Genomic DNA, 19,712 nt, shown 5'->3' on the forward strand with positions numbered 1-19,712 from the left:
TAGTTAATATAAGATCATATTCTTTTGTGTGTCCTGGGGGAATAAAGGAGATACAGAATCCAAGTGGCTTTAATAGTCTTTTTAGAGCATTTACCATTGCAAGGTAATATACAAATTTGATGTAAAAATTACTGAATCGAATTGAATTACATTTATTGGTACCATTAAGATTTAAATATCTATATATCCACAGATATAGATATTCCTAATCCACAAGACTTCAAATACAGAAAATTTAAAAATCAGATAAAAAGCAGTTTGACTAAAGTAAAAGTACATATATTTTCAATACCCTTTGTTGATACTTTCAAGTCCCAAACTGTAAAAAAAAGTTAAAATACTGATTTAAAATATTCTTCCTATTATGTTTTTGTTTCTCATGAATACAAAGTGGGGTCAGAAATGCCACAAACACCAGTCGCAGGTACACAGGTCTCTCCTTGATTGCTGTAAAGTGACTGTTGAGTTTAATATTCCTTCCCAGTAACGCATCAATGTTATCCATGTGTTACTGAAAGGATTTTCTTGAAACATCGATTGTAGACAGAAGAATTAACCAATTTAGTAATGTTTTTGTACTACCAACAATAGTGATATCAATCTTATCCTAGTTTCTTCCCCAACTGGAATTTTATCCTATTTATTCACAGCCAAAGGAAGAAAATAAGTTCTGGTGAATACAGATGGTTTTTCCAATCATGGCCTTCTGGCATGACGGTATATAAATAACCTTCATTAAACTAATACATTTTAATATTTACTGGATTGAATACTGTCTCTTATGATAAACAGAGACAAATCAATGCTAGGTAAAAGTCTAGTAGCACCCAGTCAATATTACCCTGTGAGTGTTCAATAATGTATGTGTTGTTAACGAGCTGTTATTTTCTACATCAATTCTTGGCAATATGGACCAAGGAAAGAGAAAAAGAATGAAGATATTTACATGCAGAGATACTAAAACATACCCCCCCCTTCAACCTAGGATTACAAAGAAGCCACTCACAAAACATGCTAGGCCTCATGGCAGTGTCTTTATAGGTATAAAGTTGTTAACAATATGATTAGGAACTGTTGTCATCCTTTAGTGGTAGCAGATGAATTTTCTTTATGAAATAATGTAAAAGAGAACATACCCATTCACTGATTTTATGCCAGGGTCCTTTCCTTATGGCTTTGGCCTCCGCTGACAGTATGCATGACTGGGGTTTCCTCTCCAGAAGCCCTAGACTCATAGACATTAGACTCAAAGACTCATAGACATTAATTCCCTGAAGGATCCCAGTTTTTCTCCTCAAGTCAAATGCAAAGGATGACAACACTGTCACAACTTATTAAATGACATAGTTCCCCAAAGTTTGGGTCTAGAATGGAGGATTTAAGGTACATACTTTCTGAGTACAATTGAAGACACTGCTACCTTTAAAAAGATCATGACTATAAAGATAATACAAAATCGAATGCTATTAAATTCATCACATTAATGTTACCGAGTATAGTGCTTAATGCAGAAACAGTGAAGGTCAAGTACTTTTTTATAGAGGGAATCAGAACTATGCATTACAGATCATGTTGCCTGAAAATCTATACAAATAGCCTTCACTGTGGTTCAACGCCCAGCTTACTATTAAAAGCTCACTATTTTGGACTAAATGGGAGTAATATTTATATTGCCATAATAAAATCTTAATTTTGGGATAAGAAGGGGTGATTTATGTAAAAACTAGGTATTTCTAAATAAATGCAGCTTAACTATAATTTTACATACACATACTATAACTGATAGTTTTGCCTACAAAGGATCTTATTATTTAGGAATAACTTTTTATATAAAATGTTTTAAAAGATCAAACTTTATTTGCAGTAATTATGTTTAGTGTTTTCTTTTTTACACAGTGAAAAGGTAAACACTAGTTGTACCACAAATTCCAGGTTAATGAGATACTATGTTCCCCCCTTGGAAAGAGCAAGGCTGGCTCTAAGAAAATCCTATTACTTCTTGGCCCTTCATTATGGAAGGAGGTGGACAATCTTCCCAATAGCAGAAACTAAAGAAATTAGTGATAAAGGCTTTCAGATGGTAGTTAGTGGGCCACTTAATTTTAAAACAATTCACTACTACTTTAAAGGACTTTCTTGGCTCAGGGATATTCCTGGTGATTTCTCTTTCCCTCTCCTTTGCTGCTTTAAAAGACTCCTTTCATTTCACACTCCAGCAATGAGCCTTTGCCTTCTCTCCTTTTGTTTAAAATTAATATTTACAATGTTTGGTGGAACTGGTCTGCAGTATTACAATGCACTAGTGTGAAATGCTTTTAATTTTTATTTACATCAAAACAGAAATTTCTCAAATTTGAGGTACAGTTTATAATGCAAATCTTTACTTTTAAATTTGGTAATTTAAAAAGTTTCAAACATCAAGAATTTTACAAAAGACTCCTCTCGCACACATTTAGAAGTTAAATATGAACAGTAACCCTCAGATCTACCTCCACTCAAATACAGGGAATACTGAGAACCCTGACTAGCTTGTCCTTAGGTCAGCCATTTTCTGGAAACATGAAAAGCTCGTAGCATATCAGCTAATCTTACTATTTCCTAAAACCTAGGATTATTTCACAACTCAGTTTGGTGACAATGAGAACTGCGTTTTAGGAATAAAGACTACTAAGAATGTTCGTTGTACCCATTTTAGTTTCAAATACTAGCACTGAAGAATTTCATTCTGAACACATTAATGCTTTGGTTAAGTAGTTTTATCCACCTAAGTTTTGGTCACTAAAATTGTCCAAGTGTAACAATATAAAAACTTATTTCACTATGAAAATTAGTGCATTCTATAAATCTCAAAAAATACAGTCAAAGTTTACTAACTATAGTTTAAACACAAACATGTGACTTAATAAAGATTATCATTTTATCATTTTAAATAGCTATATGACTCAGGAGCTGAGTATCTGGCTTCTAATATATCAAGTCCCTTGATCTCAGCTCTGGTTAATTTCTATTATCATCAGTTATGAAAAAAGGGAAGGTAGGGGAAAAACAGGAAAAATCTTAGAAATTATGAGCAGCTCTTGTAAAAATTTAGGTCAAAGACTTAAAAAAAAAAAAAAGATAAAACTAACAGCTATAATGTAGATTTCAGTAAAAGTAACCAAAGGCAGTGGACACTTATCTTAGATTTTCAAATGTACATACAGATAAACATAACATTTTGTTGAAAGGTATTTTGTTGTATACTATAGTGTACATCTACATTATACAGCAAAGGCTAGAAACTATTCCTGGGTAGACCTATTTACATCTGTAAAAGCTCAATCAGTGTATCTTCTTTCTGGGAAGCTGGAAAGAGTTATGTAAGGTTAAATACCATATTTACATACCTACCCATTTATTTTACAAAGACTAACTTTTAGAAGATTACCCAAGCTCTTAGGTCAAGTTGGTAATGAATTAGGAAGTAAACTGAGGCATAAGCCAGAAAATTTTGGTCCTATTAATTTGACTATTTTACTATGAATACACTATTTTCTATGAAAATATTTTATGTATCTAAACTAAGTCACTTACTTACAAGACATTGGGGGCTTGCCACTAGACACTGCCTAAGTCATCTTTACCATTCGTAATTCTGTAATATGCAGCTTGCTGTGGCTTAAACGGAGAAGTAAGACTTCTCATTACTTCCATGGTATGGTATAATCACCCACATACTACTTTGCTAGGCAGCAGAAACATACTAGATTACTTACATAGTATAGAAAATTTCTGAATCATAAGGAAAAAAGAATCTTACGTTACAACAAGAGGGAAGAAGGAATTCACTCTATAGCAGCGTTTCACACCTGCAGTCATGAAACTGTTTCATGAATTAACATATAATAAACAAACAAACCCTGAACTATCCTACAATATATTTTCTTCTAAAATAAAATATATATGACAAAAACCTAATCTATGTAAGTACATATCATTATTGTACAACAATCTGCTTTTAAGAAATTGTGTGCCCAGTCATGAATGCCAGCAAGTCAGAGGGGAGATTGTCTCGTGTTCCAATGTATTTCTGACATGCATATTACTGTACAGGTAACATTTACCAACAAACCATCATGTTATGGGTTAATGATCTAATGATTGCTAGTATGTGTTTTGCATTTTATTTTATAATATCAACCTATAATTGGACTATTATTCAATTTTTATTGCATTTAAAATTAGTTAAAAATTTGGTCATTTATAATAGCAATTAACCTGTGAAGTCATTTTTCTGCTATACTTTAAGAATATAATGTAGTTAATATTTTTAAAATATATTATCAATACATTATTTTCAAAAAATATTCCATGGCTAAACTGGTTTTGGAAATTCTTCTATTGTGCACAAACACAATGATTGTTGGCCCAAATTTTATTTGGCTTGTAATATTTTTCTAGTGTTTCTTTAAAATGTAGAAAAAGTTACAGTTCAATACACACAGGCAATGGAGTCATACCTGATTGTTAAAAATTTTTAAATCAGTTTTCCACTTGTATATAAAGAAGCTTTACTAGTTTACATCTCTTTTCTGTCAAAAGAAATCGGATTTTTCAATCAAAAACTATTATTCTGTTATGGTAACAGAATGATCAAGAGAGTGGCCTCCCATTAAGTGTAAAAGTGATTTATAGGGGATTACTTCATGTTTAAACAAAAAATGAAGTTAGGTGGCCATGAGCTCAGATGTTAAACAGTTGTTTCCCTAGTTCTGTTAAAGCATATTTCTGAAGGCACTATCAGTCATTGCTGGATTAAAGGTAACAACAGTCATATAGAATAAAGAAGCAGAACTGAAGAGTTTTAAAATCCCACATAAGGTTATATCCCCTACTTTACCAGTTAGTAGGTCAGAAAGGTTTGGGTCCCATGTAACCATCTGTGAGCTTATCTGAATAGCTCTGTAATCTCAACATATGGGCAATACATCAAAGGAGGGCTACTTCTATTATGGTATAGTGTTCCACCTAAACCCAACGACAACTCTGGCAATAATTACAGCTTTTATCATTTCTTTCTTAGTCTCAACTGTCACGTTATACCACTCATGGTCTATTATAGCACTGCTCTTTAAAATATTCTAGTTTGCTATGTGAGTCATGCAAAACTGGAGTGAAAATTGCAAGCAATCAGCCAAATCTGAAACTGCCATTCAGAGTGAATTACATTCAAGGAATCCAAACACAGAACTGGATTCATTCCTGCTGAACGGGTGGATGAAAACAAAATATTTTACATCACCCCCGACTCTTTTATGGACATTCAAGATGAAGATACGGTTTCTAGATAACTTCAAAGTCTGTTTTCTTTCCTAACCACCTTTGCTCAGTCTGTTAGTGTTTCCCAGCACTGTTCTCAGCCCAGAAGGACTTTCTGCATTCTGTGTGCAGCAACGCTAGCTTCATCCTCCGAGTCCGATTCGCTCTGGGATGTGGAGCTGTGAGTGGCAGAACTGCAAGGGGAAGAGCATTCCGGCGAACACAGGTAGTGCATCAGGGGCAGGCGGTACTTCCCACAGAAGTCCACAAATTTTATTTGTCTGACACAGCAGTCAAAGTAGACTCCTGGAGAGAAGAAGGAATAAGTACAAAGTAATCATTATAAAGCAAAAACCAATTTCTTTTTCAACCGTTTTTCCTGCATTCTGAAGAAATGTCATACACAGTCTTCTCTTTTGTGAATCTTCAGCAGAACTAGATGTTTCTCTAGCTGTTTATAGAAATATTGGAAGGTTTTAGGGGTGGCATTTTGGCTTTTAGGAGAAGGCCAGGAGATTTATCTTAAATGTAGCTGGCACTGTTTACTTATTTTGTTTTCTCTGGGTGACTTGGTGGACACTGGCTGATAGAGATGACAGGACACCTAAAGTACCCTTCCTCTGTCAACTAAGCCACTCCTTGATACTACTCTATAGTCAAGAAACTTAAAAAAACCCACAAAGCTTCTTTAATAATAATCTTCAAGAATTCATTATTATACACAAAATTTGCAGAAAGGAGACGACTTTTGGTACCCATTCTTATGTATTAGGAAGCAAAATTAAAAGAAACAAAATGCTATCTTACATTTCCACAGGCTCTAAATCTATAGGCTTCAAAGCTGTTTCACTAATGGCCTCACTTGATTTTCACACAGTTATATAATATTACGTAGACTGACTCTAATAATCAGCTCTTCTGATTCCTAATTTAGTGCTCCTGAACTGTGGCCCTCTAAGTAAGTAAAAATATGGCTAGAACTAAGCGGAAAGCAGAGGTTGCTGTGTCTCAGGGTTCCAGCTGCTCCTTAAAGGTACTGCACATCTCTAACCCATGAAGGCTCTCACAATAGTTATAGTATAACCGGAACACCTAGAACTCTGGGTCCCATCATCTCTCTGGAGAGGAATCTCAACCTCTATGCCTTACCTAAGTTTCCTCTGACACCAACTACTCTGTGTGTAGCACATAAGGGGCAAAATAAAAAGATGGGGTCCAAGCAAAGGAGAAATAATGATTTCTATTTTTTTTCCCTAACACTTCCCCATTAACTTTCTAATTTTCTAATCCTATAAGTTAAGTATAACTCATAGCTTTTAAAAAGGGAAATTCATGGTATGTTACTTTGAACAATTTAGGAAAGTAGATAAATTCAATAAACTGGTCAATCAATATTGATAATAAACCCCCTCCAAAATGTGCTAGCTTCTTGAAGACAGATGAAGTAACAAAATAAAACATTACAGAATTACCATGAGCTAAAATAGTACAATACTGTCATTTGTAACATCTCAGACTATACAAAGAAAGTATCTTACAAAATATAAAATTACTTCTGTGTAGACTTCAGTAACAGTAATGAGTCTGAAGGAGAAAACGTCAATGGTTCATTTTATATATTATCTCAAATTTTTAATTTTAAATTTATTTTTGTTCGTAGGATAAATGACACATCAGTATATTGAAGAAGAGATTAAAAAACCACTTAAGAGAAAAGAGAGAATTCTTATAGAGGGCCATTTCCGGCAAAGACAGACTTAAAGAAGAGATTAGATACAGCCTATTAAGCCTGAAGGCCTGGTGTGAATCTTGTCCCTTGCCACTGTTAAAGCCAACTTAGGAAAGAAAACCACAGAGAGCAGCTCTGGCACAGCACAGCAACCTCTACTTTTAACTGTGAGTGGTTGGAAATGGCTCAGAGTATTGTCTTTTTTTTAAACCAATCGTGTCTTTTTTCTAATATTCTTTCAGGAACTTAAATCATTTTTTTTCCTTTTTAACCTTATAACAATTTCAAGACATGATGGGACTTCCAGGGAAAATCTCACATGGCTCTGATCATCATTATGTAGCATTTCCTCAGCACCTACATTTATCGTACAACAGTAAAAAATTTCTGCACCCCCGTCAGATTGGATTATTTTAGAAGTAGTCTTTCATGAGACAAAGTAGAATGACCTGCCATCCATTATCAACTCCCACCCACATCCTCTGGCACTCCAAGCCCTTTGATAACCTGGCTTCAAGTATCTTTTTACTCTTTCCTTTCATTACTACCCTAACTGTACATTTAAGCAAAATTATTACTCATCCAACATTCTGCCCCATACTGTTTTATCTCCAATTTTACTCTCCATCTGGAAAGTTTCTTATCCTCAATCTTACCCTATGAAAATCCAACTCATACTTCAAGAATCGTCTCATCTTTTCCAGATGTAATTAAATGTACTCTCTCCCTCTTTTGATTTCCATGAGTAGTACACTGAATTCCTACTTCTCTGCCTTACATTGTAACAGTTGTTTAATTCTCTCCAAATGTCTTAACACAAGAAATTGTAAACCATGATTTAAAAGAATACAAAATTCCAGGATACACTCTGAAATCGGCACACATTCAGTCCATTCTCATGTATCTTGAATCATACTCTGTAAAGCTACCTGATACTCAGAATGGTGACTCTAAGAACATGTCCTTCAAATAAATATGAAAGGTGGCCAAACATTTTAGAAAGACTCTTTTTAAGCTATTAGGACGATTTATGCTTCCTTTGTGTTTCTTCTCAAAGAAAGTGTTTACCATCTTATGACAGTTCTAAGATAGGATGAGACTTTCAAGGTCTTTTCCTTGTGTATGAATCGTAAAGTACTATGAAAAGAGTAGAAAAGGAAGGAAATAAGGAGGGAGGAGGGAGGAAGGGGGGGGGAGAGAGAGAGAGAGAGAGAGAGAGAGAGAAATTCAGACAGGGTGAAATGTCGTTCTGGTAAAAGGGTGAAAGGATGAGGCAACCAGAGACTAACTGCCTTTCTCTGAAATAAGACAGCTAATGAAAAAAAAACTTGAATCATCAATTTTAAAAATAGCTAAATAAACGGGAAACAAGGAAACTAATATAACTTACCTCCACACTTTGGGTTTGGGCAATTGCTGGCTAAACTCAAGTATCTAAGAAGATTCCCAGGAAGATCACAAGGAGTGTAGGAAATATTTCGAATTTTAATGGTCCGTGCAGCTAATTCCAGGAGAGTTGGAGGGTCATAGGTTAAATCTCTAACAAAACGAACAACCAACGGATTTCCTCGCAAACTCAATTCTTCCAAATGAATAAGGTTGAGGATTTCTCGAGGCAGGTATGTCAGCAAGTTATTGTGAAGACTGAGGGAACGAAGCGAATGCAACCTAGAATGAATGCAGCACAAAACCCAATGGCGGTAAGCAAGATTACTGCCAAGAAAGTGAAGTGAAGTACTTGGTTTCCCCATAAGAATGAGCAATTAAGATTAAGGTCAATGGAAGTAAACTAAAAAGGTGCTGAAACTAGATCAGAGTGCAGATTTATAAATGTCAGGAAGGACTTTTGCCCATGGAATCTTAGCGAGTTTAGAATACTTAGAGTATTCTGATATGCTAGATGAAATATAAATGTTAGCTTTAAAGATTGTTTTCGGAATGTTTTATCATTCAGATACCCAAAAAAAAAATGACTTTAAATGCAACTAGAATCAAGATCCTTCACATTATCTCGTTAGGACAGGAATCCTTCATATCAAATATAAAATCCACAAAATCCCATGAAACTTGGGAAATCTATGCCAAAACAATATTCTATTTTTGATTGCAGAAAACAGGCTAAACAAGTATTTTGAGGAGTAAACCAGAGTATTTAAAAGTAACATTAAAAATAACCCAATTCACAGCAAACCTCAGAACTGTAATTCTCATGTTATCATTTACTTCGAAAACATGAAGTTCTTTACTACATATAAAGCCTACTGTATACATTAACTGCCTGAAACTACTCACTGTGAAAGCTGAGGAGGCACACTTTGGATTTTGTTGTCACATAATACCAAGTAATTTAGAGAAGGCAGATTTGCTAATTCTGGTGGGATTTCTTTGATGAAGTTTCCTCCAAGATATAAACACTCTAAGCTGCAAAGATAAATGAACAACAAAAAAAGAGTAAACAAAAGCTGGACAAGATAACCCATTGTCTTTATTACAGTGAACATATTTCATCTATTCAGCGAACGTTTTACTTGGGATTTGCTATGTGCTGTACAGTCAGTAGAGAAATAATGCAATCCTCAGGGAGCTTGTAGGTAAGCAGGCAAGACACACCAATATTGGACAATATTATCAATAATGCCTACTGGTTTTATTTTTGTTAGTATTTATTTCATTTAATCCCAGCTCCACCACTTACCAGTGTAAGAACTAATCTCGCTATGCCCTAGTTTCCTCTTCTTTAAAATGGAATATTATTATATATCATGTAAAGTGCCCAGTCAACAAATGTGAACCATACAGACACCTACCATGTACTAGGTACCATTCTAGGGAATATAGTGGAGAGAAGACCAAGTTCCTTTTTTTTTTTTTTTTTTTTTTTAACAGGGCGCAGCTCACAGTGGCTCATGTGGGGATTGAACCGGCAACCTTGGTGTTATTAGCACCACGCTCTCACCAAATGAGCTAACCGGCCACCCCAAGACCAAGTTTTTCACCTGAAATAGCTTACATTCTAGTGAGAAAAACACAAAAATAAATCAATGAATTTGTATATTTTACCAGATAGCTGTAAGTGCTATAAAGAAAAGGGGAGGAAATTAGATGGTGATGGAAGTGACATTCTAGATAGGGTGGTCATAAAAGTTTTCTTATAAATGACATTTCAATGGAGATCTGAATAAAATGATTTGAGTACAAATCCAAGGTGGAAAAATGCTTGTGTTGTGAAAAAGCAACACAGCCAGCGTGGGTAAATCAGGGTGACAGAGGCAGGCAAGCAATAGTTAAACAGGTCAGAAAGGTAGCCTGGACGGTCAGATCAGAGGGCCCTTGGTCCTTAGTAAGGATTCTGTATTTTATCAAATTGTGTGCTGTCTACAAGAGTTACACCTAAAACAGAAATAACCCAATACATTAAAAGTAAAGGGACAGAAAAAGATGTACCAAGCAAATCTCTGTGATTTCACATCTGGACTACTACTTTAGGCTCCAGTCTGGTCTTCCTGCTTCCACTCTTTCCATCACACTCTCCTCTTCTCCCACTTCAGCAGCTATTTTCCACACAACAGCCAAAATGATCTTTCTAGAGTATGACTCAAGTATATCCTTTAGAAGTTCTTTCAGCAAGGACACAACATGGTTGTTAATCTTAGAGTCCTTTGTCTCTGATATTTTTCCCCCCTCACTCATGAATAATAAATAGCTTGGCTGGGCATAAAAGTCTAAGTTGACAGTTCTTTTCGTTAGCACTAGGGAGATACTGTTCCATTATCTTATTTCAGCCAGTATTACTATTGCGCCTTTGTAGGTAATGTTTTTTTTTTTTTTAATTATTATTAGCTTTTAGGATATTTTTTCTTTATTTACACTATTGTTCTGAAGTTTTATTATGGTATGTCAAGATAATCAATTTAGAATGCTCTCTCTGTGAGAAAGTCTCAGACACTGTTATTTCAAACACTGCCTTTCCTACATGTTATTCTTTCTAGAATTCCTACCAAAAAGCTGTTGAACTTCAGAATCAATTATCCACGTCTCTTAATATTTCTTACATACTTTCCATTTCTTTATCTTTTTGTACTACATTCAGGAGAATGCCTGTAAGATCTTTCAGCTTACTGACTCACTCATCAGCTGACTTCAGTCTACCATTCGGCCCCCTGAATTCATAATTACATTTTTTCATTTCTAGGAATTCTAATTGGGGTTTTATAATTGTCAATTTTTAAACTTATTCTTGTTTCATTGATGAAGGTCCCTCCTTTACCTCTCTGAAGTTAGGAAACATACTTATTTTAAAGTCCTTTACAGATTGCCTTATTGCATGTATTTTCTGATATAATTTCTTCCATTTGTTGAATTTCTTATCTGTATTTCATAATCTGTCTTACTTGAAGTGTGATGATTCAAAAAGTCAACTTAAATCCGAAGTTTTGTCATTTTAAAAATATATTAATGATACTCTTTTTCTATTTCTGATTGTGTAAATCTTTTAGATTTATGATGCTTAGTAAAAGCAGATAACTTTTAATTTCAATGTTATTTTTCTCTTTAAAATATTACCTCGTAGCAAAAATCAACTGTCTGGATACAAGACTGAATTCTGCTACATGTAAATGTTTAAGCACTGGTGGAAAAACTTCCTAGGCAGGTCTTTTTTGGTCCTACCAAAAATGGTGTAAGTTAATGCTCAGTTAGTCAGAAATGACTAATTTTCAACGATGAGAGCTACTAGAATAGAATAGAATAGAATAGAATAGAATAGAATAGAATAGAATAGAATAGAATATTTGGAGCCCCAAAAACAGAAACTACCCTGGAAAAAGAATTATTTTAATGAGAAAACTACCTGGGGGAAAATATCAGCAACCTTAGAAGTCCTTTTATAAAAGATTCAATAGTTAAATAACAACTTGCAATAGTGTCTACTGAGGGAGAAAAGAAAACAGTGAAGAAAGGAAGAGTGAGTCAGAGAGCAAATTTAAGTGTTGTCCTTTCTATTTAAGTCAGGAACCAAGAGAAATTAGTGTCTGGTGGTCAGTTACTACTCTATCTTTTTCTCTCAATGCTCTGGAGTGGGTTGGGAGGTATATAGACAGAAAGGATGCTAAACCTTAGTAGTTACTGTGACTTTGGCAAAGAAGGATCTGACTTCTAAAATATAACCAAGCCCATGATTTCGAAATTACATAAATTCCCTTTTGCAACTGATAGGTATCATTAATCAGATTACACAATCAGCATATTAAATTTACACTGTCAGGCTTATTTCTCCCTTTGAAACAAAGAATTTCCAAAGTTCTAGGGATTTAAAGCCTTTAAATGATTTGTGAGAATTAAGTTTCTAAACCACACTTCACTGTTTCCAAAAATGCATTCAACTATTGTTCAATTTCAAGCAAAACTATATGTAATATTTATAAGTTCTTATGTTTGTCAGCATTGCGGCTCTGTTAATCAGGCTTGGAACAATTCTTTCAATGTTTGACAAATACCGATGGTACCAAAAAAATGTATACAAGGGAACACTTTGGTCAGCATTGCTCAAGCAGTAGTTCGCTGTAATCAGAAGTATCTGGATGCTGATGGTAACCACTTTGATCACCTCTTGTAATTACAGAAGTCAAACATGACTTGTATTCATCTTTTGTTATTGGTATATATTGAGTATTACAATTTTAATACAGTTTTCCTTTTTAAAAATGTGTATACATTTTTTTGGCACCCTCTGTATAGAAAGCAAGAAAATCATTCACAAAATTTAGAAAAGAATTCTTCCTTTTCTTCCTGTTTAGTGTTAACTGACAATTATTAAATTTGTTTCTTGGAAAGTTCCACTTCTTCAACATTTAGGAATACTGAAGTAGGTGTCTCTTCTCTAGCAAGGGCCAATGACTCACTGAAAAAATACACTAGGGTCTCTTAGTGCCAATCAACTTTAACCACAGATATAAACAAAATGTTTTGCTTCTCTACCCAAATAAAAATGACATTAAATATAACAAAAATATAAATGGTTAAAGGGAGATGAAATTAAAGTGAGAGAGGTTTGTATACAAAGAGGCAGAAAACAGAAAAAGAAACACAGAAAGACCATTTGTGGATAAAGAAAGATTTCTTGAGACAGAATCCCCATATTGAATCACTTTCAAATACCACATCACTCACCACAGGCTTTTAAAGTACTTATGTTCAAAAGTAGAAGCACAAATGGAGAAATCATCATTTGGTACTTGCCCCAAACTAAGGCAATAAAAGAAAGAAGTCAGAGGGAAGAAGCTGAGAGCCAGAGGAAAACTCAGTATGTGACTCTAGAAAAGTGTTTTTATTTAAACTTTATCACATCCTATTTATTATCTAGTCCAGTCACCTCTCCTGTAAGATATCAACTTATTGCACACTAGCATCCAAACATTCCAGGGCATTAATATTTAGCTTTGTTTCTATCACAATCGTCTTTAATTTCTAAAACCACATCAAGCAAACAGTGAGAGGAGAATCATGAGCAGAAAAAGGCATTACTTGAGAAGACTGGGAAATGGTATCAAAGAAACTCACTTGTGCTCAAACCTACTCTTCCAGTGTCTACCATCCTGGGTATCAAACAGCCCCAAAGCTTTCATTTTCTTACAGTCTGTTACCCATTGACTGATCAGTTATTAAGTTCTTCCTCAGTTAATGTCTGAGCTAATTGAGAGTAAAAGTTAAGATGTCCTGAAATGAAGGCTGGGGAGAAAGGAAACCTTTACATGGATAATATACTCTGCAGTATTTTAAAAATTGCTGTTAAAGAGGGTAGATATCTTCCTAATGTCCAAAAACACCTGATCTGGTTTTAAAAGCAACATGGCACAGTATACAATATACATCACAGTTACCTACGAGGTGTAGGGAGTTCATGTATATTTTAAAAGAAGACTGTTTTCTTGGACAAGTGCCGTAGGGTTTAAGTCACTGAATCTCCACCTCTACGCTTTTGAATCTTTAATGCATTATTTTAGCAATGAGCAGTAAGCAGCCTTTGAGGGCTGAACCACACGAATCTCACTGTCACTATTTGGCCTCAAGCAAGTCACTGATACTAAATCTCAGTTTCCTCATCTGTAAAGAGAATAGGGTAAATCAGGCCATTGCCTAGGCTGTTTCTACTTCTAAGAGTAAATTTCGACATGACCCTCTTAGCCTACATTCAACCAGTTTATATTTGGAGCATGGCCTAAAACTTTACTGATTCTTATCAGTAAAGAGAAATGTAGCATACAACCAAAAAATGACATAAAAGATCCCATACATGATTACAGGCAAAGGCACAATGACCAAAAAACTGTTATTAGCCCAGAAAATCAGGTCAACCAGGCAATGGCTATGCCCAACCCTCTTGATTACATATGCAACAGAAGAGAAGTCAGAAAGATTAGATTCTAGCCCTGCTCTGTCACTGTGGAAAATTCGAGTTTGGACTTAGAGATCCCAGAGGTAAAATCCAGATCCACCACTCACTGGCTTTGTGATCTTATGACAACCTCTTAGAGCCTCAGTTTCTTCCTCGTCTCAGAGACATTGTGAGAATTAAAAAGCATATTCAAAACACTGTAACAGGGCCTCCTGCACTGGAAGTATTCAATAAATGGGACTTTTGCCTACACCTTTCCCCATGTGATGGAAATAATACTGGCTCTGGATTTTTTCTTAGTATATTGAGAAAATTCAAATGAGAAGGTTGGAATTGTGTAACACCAAAATTAGAAGTTAGCAAGGCCTGTCAATTTTGCATCTAAATTTCTCTCAAACCCTTCTATCTCTCCTAGCATCACCCTAGTAGAAGCCACCATCACCTCTCATTCTACTAGAATGACCTCCTTCTAACCAACCCTCAAATCTCATCTCTCCACCCTCTCCCCACTCATTCTTACACATCAACTAGAGAGATGTGCTTAAAACTCAGTGTACTTAGAATAAAATCAAAACTTTCCCAGGGCTTTCAAGATCTGACATGACCTGGGGTCTGGTCCAAATAATTATTTGCCACTTTCCCTCCTGCCCATTTTCTCACTGTACTCTAGTACAATGTCCTCCTTTCCTCTGGGTTCACATGTCCTATTCCTTCTACCTGGACTGAGCTCACCCCACCCTTTCATAGTTCATTATTACTCTTCCTTTAAAAACTCAATTCAAATGTGAGAGAACTAAACGCAAGAACCAAACTAAGTCAGGTCCCTCTGTTATTTCATTTCAAGGCACTCTGTACATCTGAATAGGACTTACAACAGTTGTAATTAAATAAGGAGGTTTAATGTCTCTTATAGTTACGTTAGCTCCATGAGGGCAGGATCATGTTCACACTGTATCCTCATCAGCTGACACATGGTAGGTTCTAAATAAATATCTGTTGATGAGTAAATGAAAAGACATCTTGTCCAAATGCCTTTTTGTAGCTTAGGAGGCTGTTGTCAGAGTATGTTCAAGTGACTTGCCTAAGGCTGGGACACCAAGAGTTCTTATTCTCAGTCCCATGTTCTTTTCACCACTCTGAGGTCCCTTCCAGTTCTAACATTCTGTTATCCCACAAAATTCAGTAAAGGATGTGAAAATATTTTACAGATGGAAGACACTTTTTTTGTCACTTTGGACAATACACTTTCTCTTGTGCTTTATTTCACTCCCCTGCAGAGCACCTTTAGGGAACTTTTGCTACCTGTGTCTCTGCTTCCTTCCATTTAAATCAACACACATTTACTGAGTAATCTAGTAGGTGAGGCAGACCTGTAAACAAGGAATTATAATCAATAGGGTAAATTCAATATTGGCATGAATTAAGTACAGAAGAAGTACAGTATAGGTAATAAATTAGTTGTCCAGAAGCAGTAAGGAAAGAAAACAAAGAGATGGCCCTCGAGATGGGTTTTGAAGGATGAATAGGAGTTTTCTAGGTGTAGGCAACACTCCAGGCAAAGGGAACAGGTCATGTACAACACATATTTAGTGAACATCCGCATGTGCTGATAAAAACTGCATGGCTCATTGAATTCTACAAATAGTACAGTAGTCCGCTTCTTCTGTGGTTTGTTTTTCACATTTGCACTTACCTGTGATCAACCACAGTCCGAAAATATTAAATGGAAAATTCCAGAAATAAACAATTCATAAGTTTTAAATTGCAAGCCATTCTGAACTATGTGATGAAATCTCAAGCCATCCTGCTCCATCCCACCTGGGTTGTGAATCATCCCCTTGTCCAGCACATACATGCTACATACTCTACCCACCCGTTAGTCACTTAGTAGCCGGCTCAGTTATCAGATCAACTGTCATGGTATCACAGGGCTTATGTTCAAATAAATCTTTATTTTACTTAATAATGGCCCCAACGTGCAAGAGTGGTGATGCTGGCAATTCAGATATGCCAAAGAGAAGTCGTAAAATCCTTCCTTTAAGTGAAAAGGTGAAAGTTCTCTATTTAAAAAGAAAAGTAAAAATCATATGCTCAGACTGCTAAGATCTAAGGCAAGAATGAATCTTCCAATCTATGAAATTGTGAAGGAAAAACAAATTCATGCCAGTTTTGCAGTCTCACCTCAAACGGCATAAGGTATGGCCACAGTGCTTGGTAAGTGCTTAGTGAAGATGGAAAAAGAGCATTAAATCTGTGGGTGGAAGACATGAACAGAAAAAGCCCACATTCACATAGCTTCTATTACAGTATATTGTGATAACTGTTCTATTTTAATTATTGTTAATTTTTTACTGTGCCTAGTTTATAAATTATACTTTATCACAGTACGTATACATAGAAAAATGCATAGTACACACAGAGTTCAGTACTACCTGAGATTTCAGGTATCCACTGGGGGTCTGAAAACGTAGCCTCTTCCATCCCCCATAAGGGGGGCTACGGCATTGCTGGTATTGCTACAGAGAATAGGGAGCAGTAAATGTAGTGGAAAGCAAGGATTAGACCTACAGGAGTGGAAAACCACTAAAGACTTTGGAGCAAGAAAGTGACAACTCAGATTTACATTTGTTTATGAAGCTATTCAGTTGGGATCACTCCCTCAGACCCAAGAAAGACAGAAAAATTGCCTCGAAAATCTGCACAGGGCAAACACAACATACCAAACGCCGTCACACAAGATCATACTAGATTCCCCGAAATGCCCGGGTAGTATTCACTGCCAAAGAGTTAAAGGAAGAGCCTGGAAGAAGACAACTACGTGACAATTGAAGGGCGCCAAGAACAGGCCTGTCGCCCAGAGGCGCCCAGACACCCGCCCGGGCCCCCCTCCTCCTTGGCAGAGACCCGCTCACCTCCGCAAGTTCTCGATCTCGGCCGGGATGGTCTGCAGCTGGTTGCCGCCCAGGCTGAGGGTCTGCAGCGCGCGCAGCTCCAGCACGGAGGCAGGCACCTCTTGGAAGCAGTTCCCGCTGAGGTTGAGCACCTGAAGGCTGCGAGAGAGAGGCGACTGGGCCAGACCCTTGGGCAGCGAGCCTGGCCCGCCGAGCCTGTTGTTCTTGGCCAGCAGCGTGCGCAGGCCGCGCAGCGCGAGCAGCTCGGGCCCCAACGCGGTCAACGCGTTGCCGCTCACGTCCAACAGCTGGAGGTACGGAAAGCCGTTGCCCAGCGCCCGCGGCAGGGACACCAGACGGTTGTGCGGCAGCAGCAGACGCAGCAGCGCCTCCCGCGCGCCGCGCCGCTCCTCGCCCCGCGACTCCAGCTCCGACTCCAGCGTCTCGGCGGACACGCTGAGGCGGGACAAGTTCAGTTCAGCCTCCCCGGCCGTGGTCACGGCCACTCCGGCCTCCTCCATTCCGGCAGCCGCAGGGCCCGCGGCCCCGGAGCCCGGAGAGCGCCGCCTGCGACTCACAGGCCGAGAGATCCGCGGCGCCCCGGAACCTGAACCCAGGGCTGCGTCGGAAGTTGCGAGGGCTGACGCTAACGTCGCGCGCCCCCGCCGAGGCACGCGACGTGCTGCGGCGGGTGCGCGCGCCGCTCCAGGGGCGGGCGTTGTCTCACGTGGCGTTTAGTGTGGGGTTCGCTCGCTGGGCTAGGCCACAGACACAGCGGTTGTCGAGTTGCTCTCTGAACCCTCCGGGGTTTGGGCTGCCGCGCTTTATAGCCCCTGGAGTTTTGTGACCTGTCGCCGGAGTCCTTGGCCGCCTCGGTAAACAGCCGAGGATTGCTTGTTTTTCCAGCCATTAGGGTTTTCGCGCGTCACGGTGCAACGGCCACTTAATCCCTGGTTAGGAGTGCGGCCTCTAGTCTGTAGTATCAATGAGGACACTGTAATTTGGTGGTGATTCAGCCCGTTACAGCGAGCCCCTGGAATTTAAAGTCTGGAGAGGAGCGAAGCTGACTTCGAAGTGCGAAAATATCCGGACTATAAATTAGAACCCCCTGGCTCTTACCTCGAATTCTGCTGTTAAATAGACTCATGTCCTCGAACAAGGAATTTTTATCCATAAAAACAAGGGATTATTATGCATAAAATACGGATAATACTTGACCCGCTTGCCCTCCCGGATTTGTTTTAAGCATGATAAAAGTAACGTATATTATGTAAGGACGTTTCGCCATTTTAGCTATAGAAGCACTAATGTGTTTTTCAGTTTAAATTGTAGTGGCTAGAAATGAATTTGAGAGCCATAGAGGAGGTTTGTTAATTTGAGATAGCTCAAACTAATCGATCAGTTTAAGAACTCAAACAAAGTATTGAGATTTTATTGCAGGTTAAAACTACAATTTAACTGGAAAAATCCTGGCTTTGGTTTTAATTTAGTACTTTCAATTAACATATTTTCTGTTTTGCCCTAAACTCAGTCTTTTCTGAAATTACTTTTTTATAATTTTGAAGTCATGAATAAATATGAGAAAAATATTTAGCTTTTTTAAAAAGATCTTATGCATAAAAATGTTAAGAGATTGTGTATAATCAATGATATTAAATTGCTTTCCTTCTAAAAAGGAGAATGAAGTTTTTCTTGCCAGTCTTTTGTGTGAGAAGCTTTATGCCTCTTACCTGCTGCCAAACTTTGATTTCAGGTTGAGTTATAGTTGTGGGAGGATATACTTTGTCAGTTTAAAACAGAGATAGAATATTTTTAAAACTGATAGAGTGTCCTGCTTTTGAAACCTATTTTGAAAGGGTCCTTTTAAAAATTAGGCCTTGTTTTGGATCAAGATCATATTCTGGCAGGAACCCTAATATGTGAAAATCACAAATATTTAAAATAATAGTTTTATGGTTAAAAAAATGTATATGTGTGATAACAAGAAAGGGACAGGAATGTTACGTAAAATGTGAAAAAGAAATAATTCAAATGTGATTCAGAAATATAGTTAAGATGACAAATTATAGAAATTAATGGGGAAAGATGGAAATAGCCTTAATAGTGGAAAATGAATTATCTCATAGAACGTTTTGAAGAAATGTTTAGATTAATGGGAGAATCCCCTTACTGTTTATTATAATAAAACCCTCTCTATTTCAGCTACCATGGATACATCTCTCTTCCTTGTGGCCACATGGGCTAAATTAAGCAGAATCCCCCACCACTAAAGTGAGCCTTGAAACTATCCAGTCAGGCTGGAGAGTTCTGAAAACCTGGGAGGTGAAGGAGCTTTGATGGGTTGTGGACCTTCACAGTGATAAGGTCTGTCTTATGGTTAGCAGAAGAAAGTGCGAGAGAG

General features: G+C 37.2%; 1 protein-coding gene across 1 annotated transcript; it reads right to left on the minus strand.

Moving 5' to 3' along the window:
• Positions 1-2,582: 2,582 nt before the first annotated feature.
• On the minus strand, positions 2,583-17,987 carry LRRC58 (leucine rich repeat containing 58). Its single transcript, XM_033127799.1, has 4 exons — positions 17,333-17,987; positions 9,320-9,448; positions 8,418-8,695; positions 2,583-5,604 (listed from the first exon to the last, which is right to left on the minus strand). Exons 1-4 carry the CDS (start codon positions 17,830-17,832, stop codon positions 5,396-5,398), a joined length of 1,116 nt encoding a protein of 371 aa, XP_032983690.1. The 5' UTR covers positions 17,833-17,987; the 3' UTR covers positions 2,583-5,395.
• Between the last annotated feature and the right edge of the window lie 1,725 nt (positions 17,988-19,712).

Source organism: Rhinolophus ferrumequinum, chromosome 2 (genome assembly GCF_004115265.2).
Source record: "Rhinolophus ferrumequinum isolate MPI-CBG mRhiFer1 chromosome 2, mRhiFer1_v1.p, whole genome shotgun sequence".
NCBI classification, from domain to species: Eukaryota; Metazoa; Chordata; class Mammalia; order Chiroptera; family Rhinolophidae; genus Rhinolophus; species Rhinolophus ferrumequinum.

Bases quoted from the DNA above. Each gene is read 5' to 3' on its own strand.
- LRRC58 (XM_033127799.1), bottom strand. From the start codon at position 17,832: ATGGAGGAGGCCGGAGTGGCCGTGACCACGGCCGGGGAGGCTGAACTG. The intron at 9,449-17,332 runs GTGAGCGGGTCT...TTATCTTTGCAG, and splicing joins GAGATCGAGAACTTGCGGAG to CTTAGAGTGTTTATATCTTG. The intron at 8,696-9,319 runs GTGAGTAGTTTC...CATTCATTCTAG, and splicing joins GTGCCTCCTCAGCTTTCACA to GTTGCATTCGCTTCGTTCCC.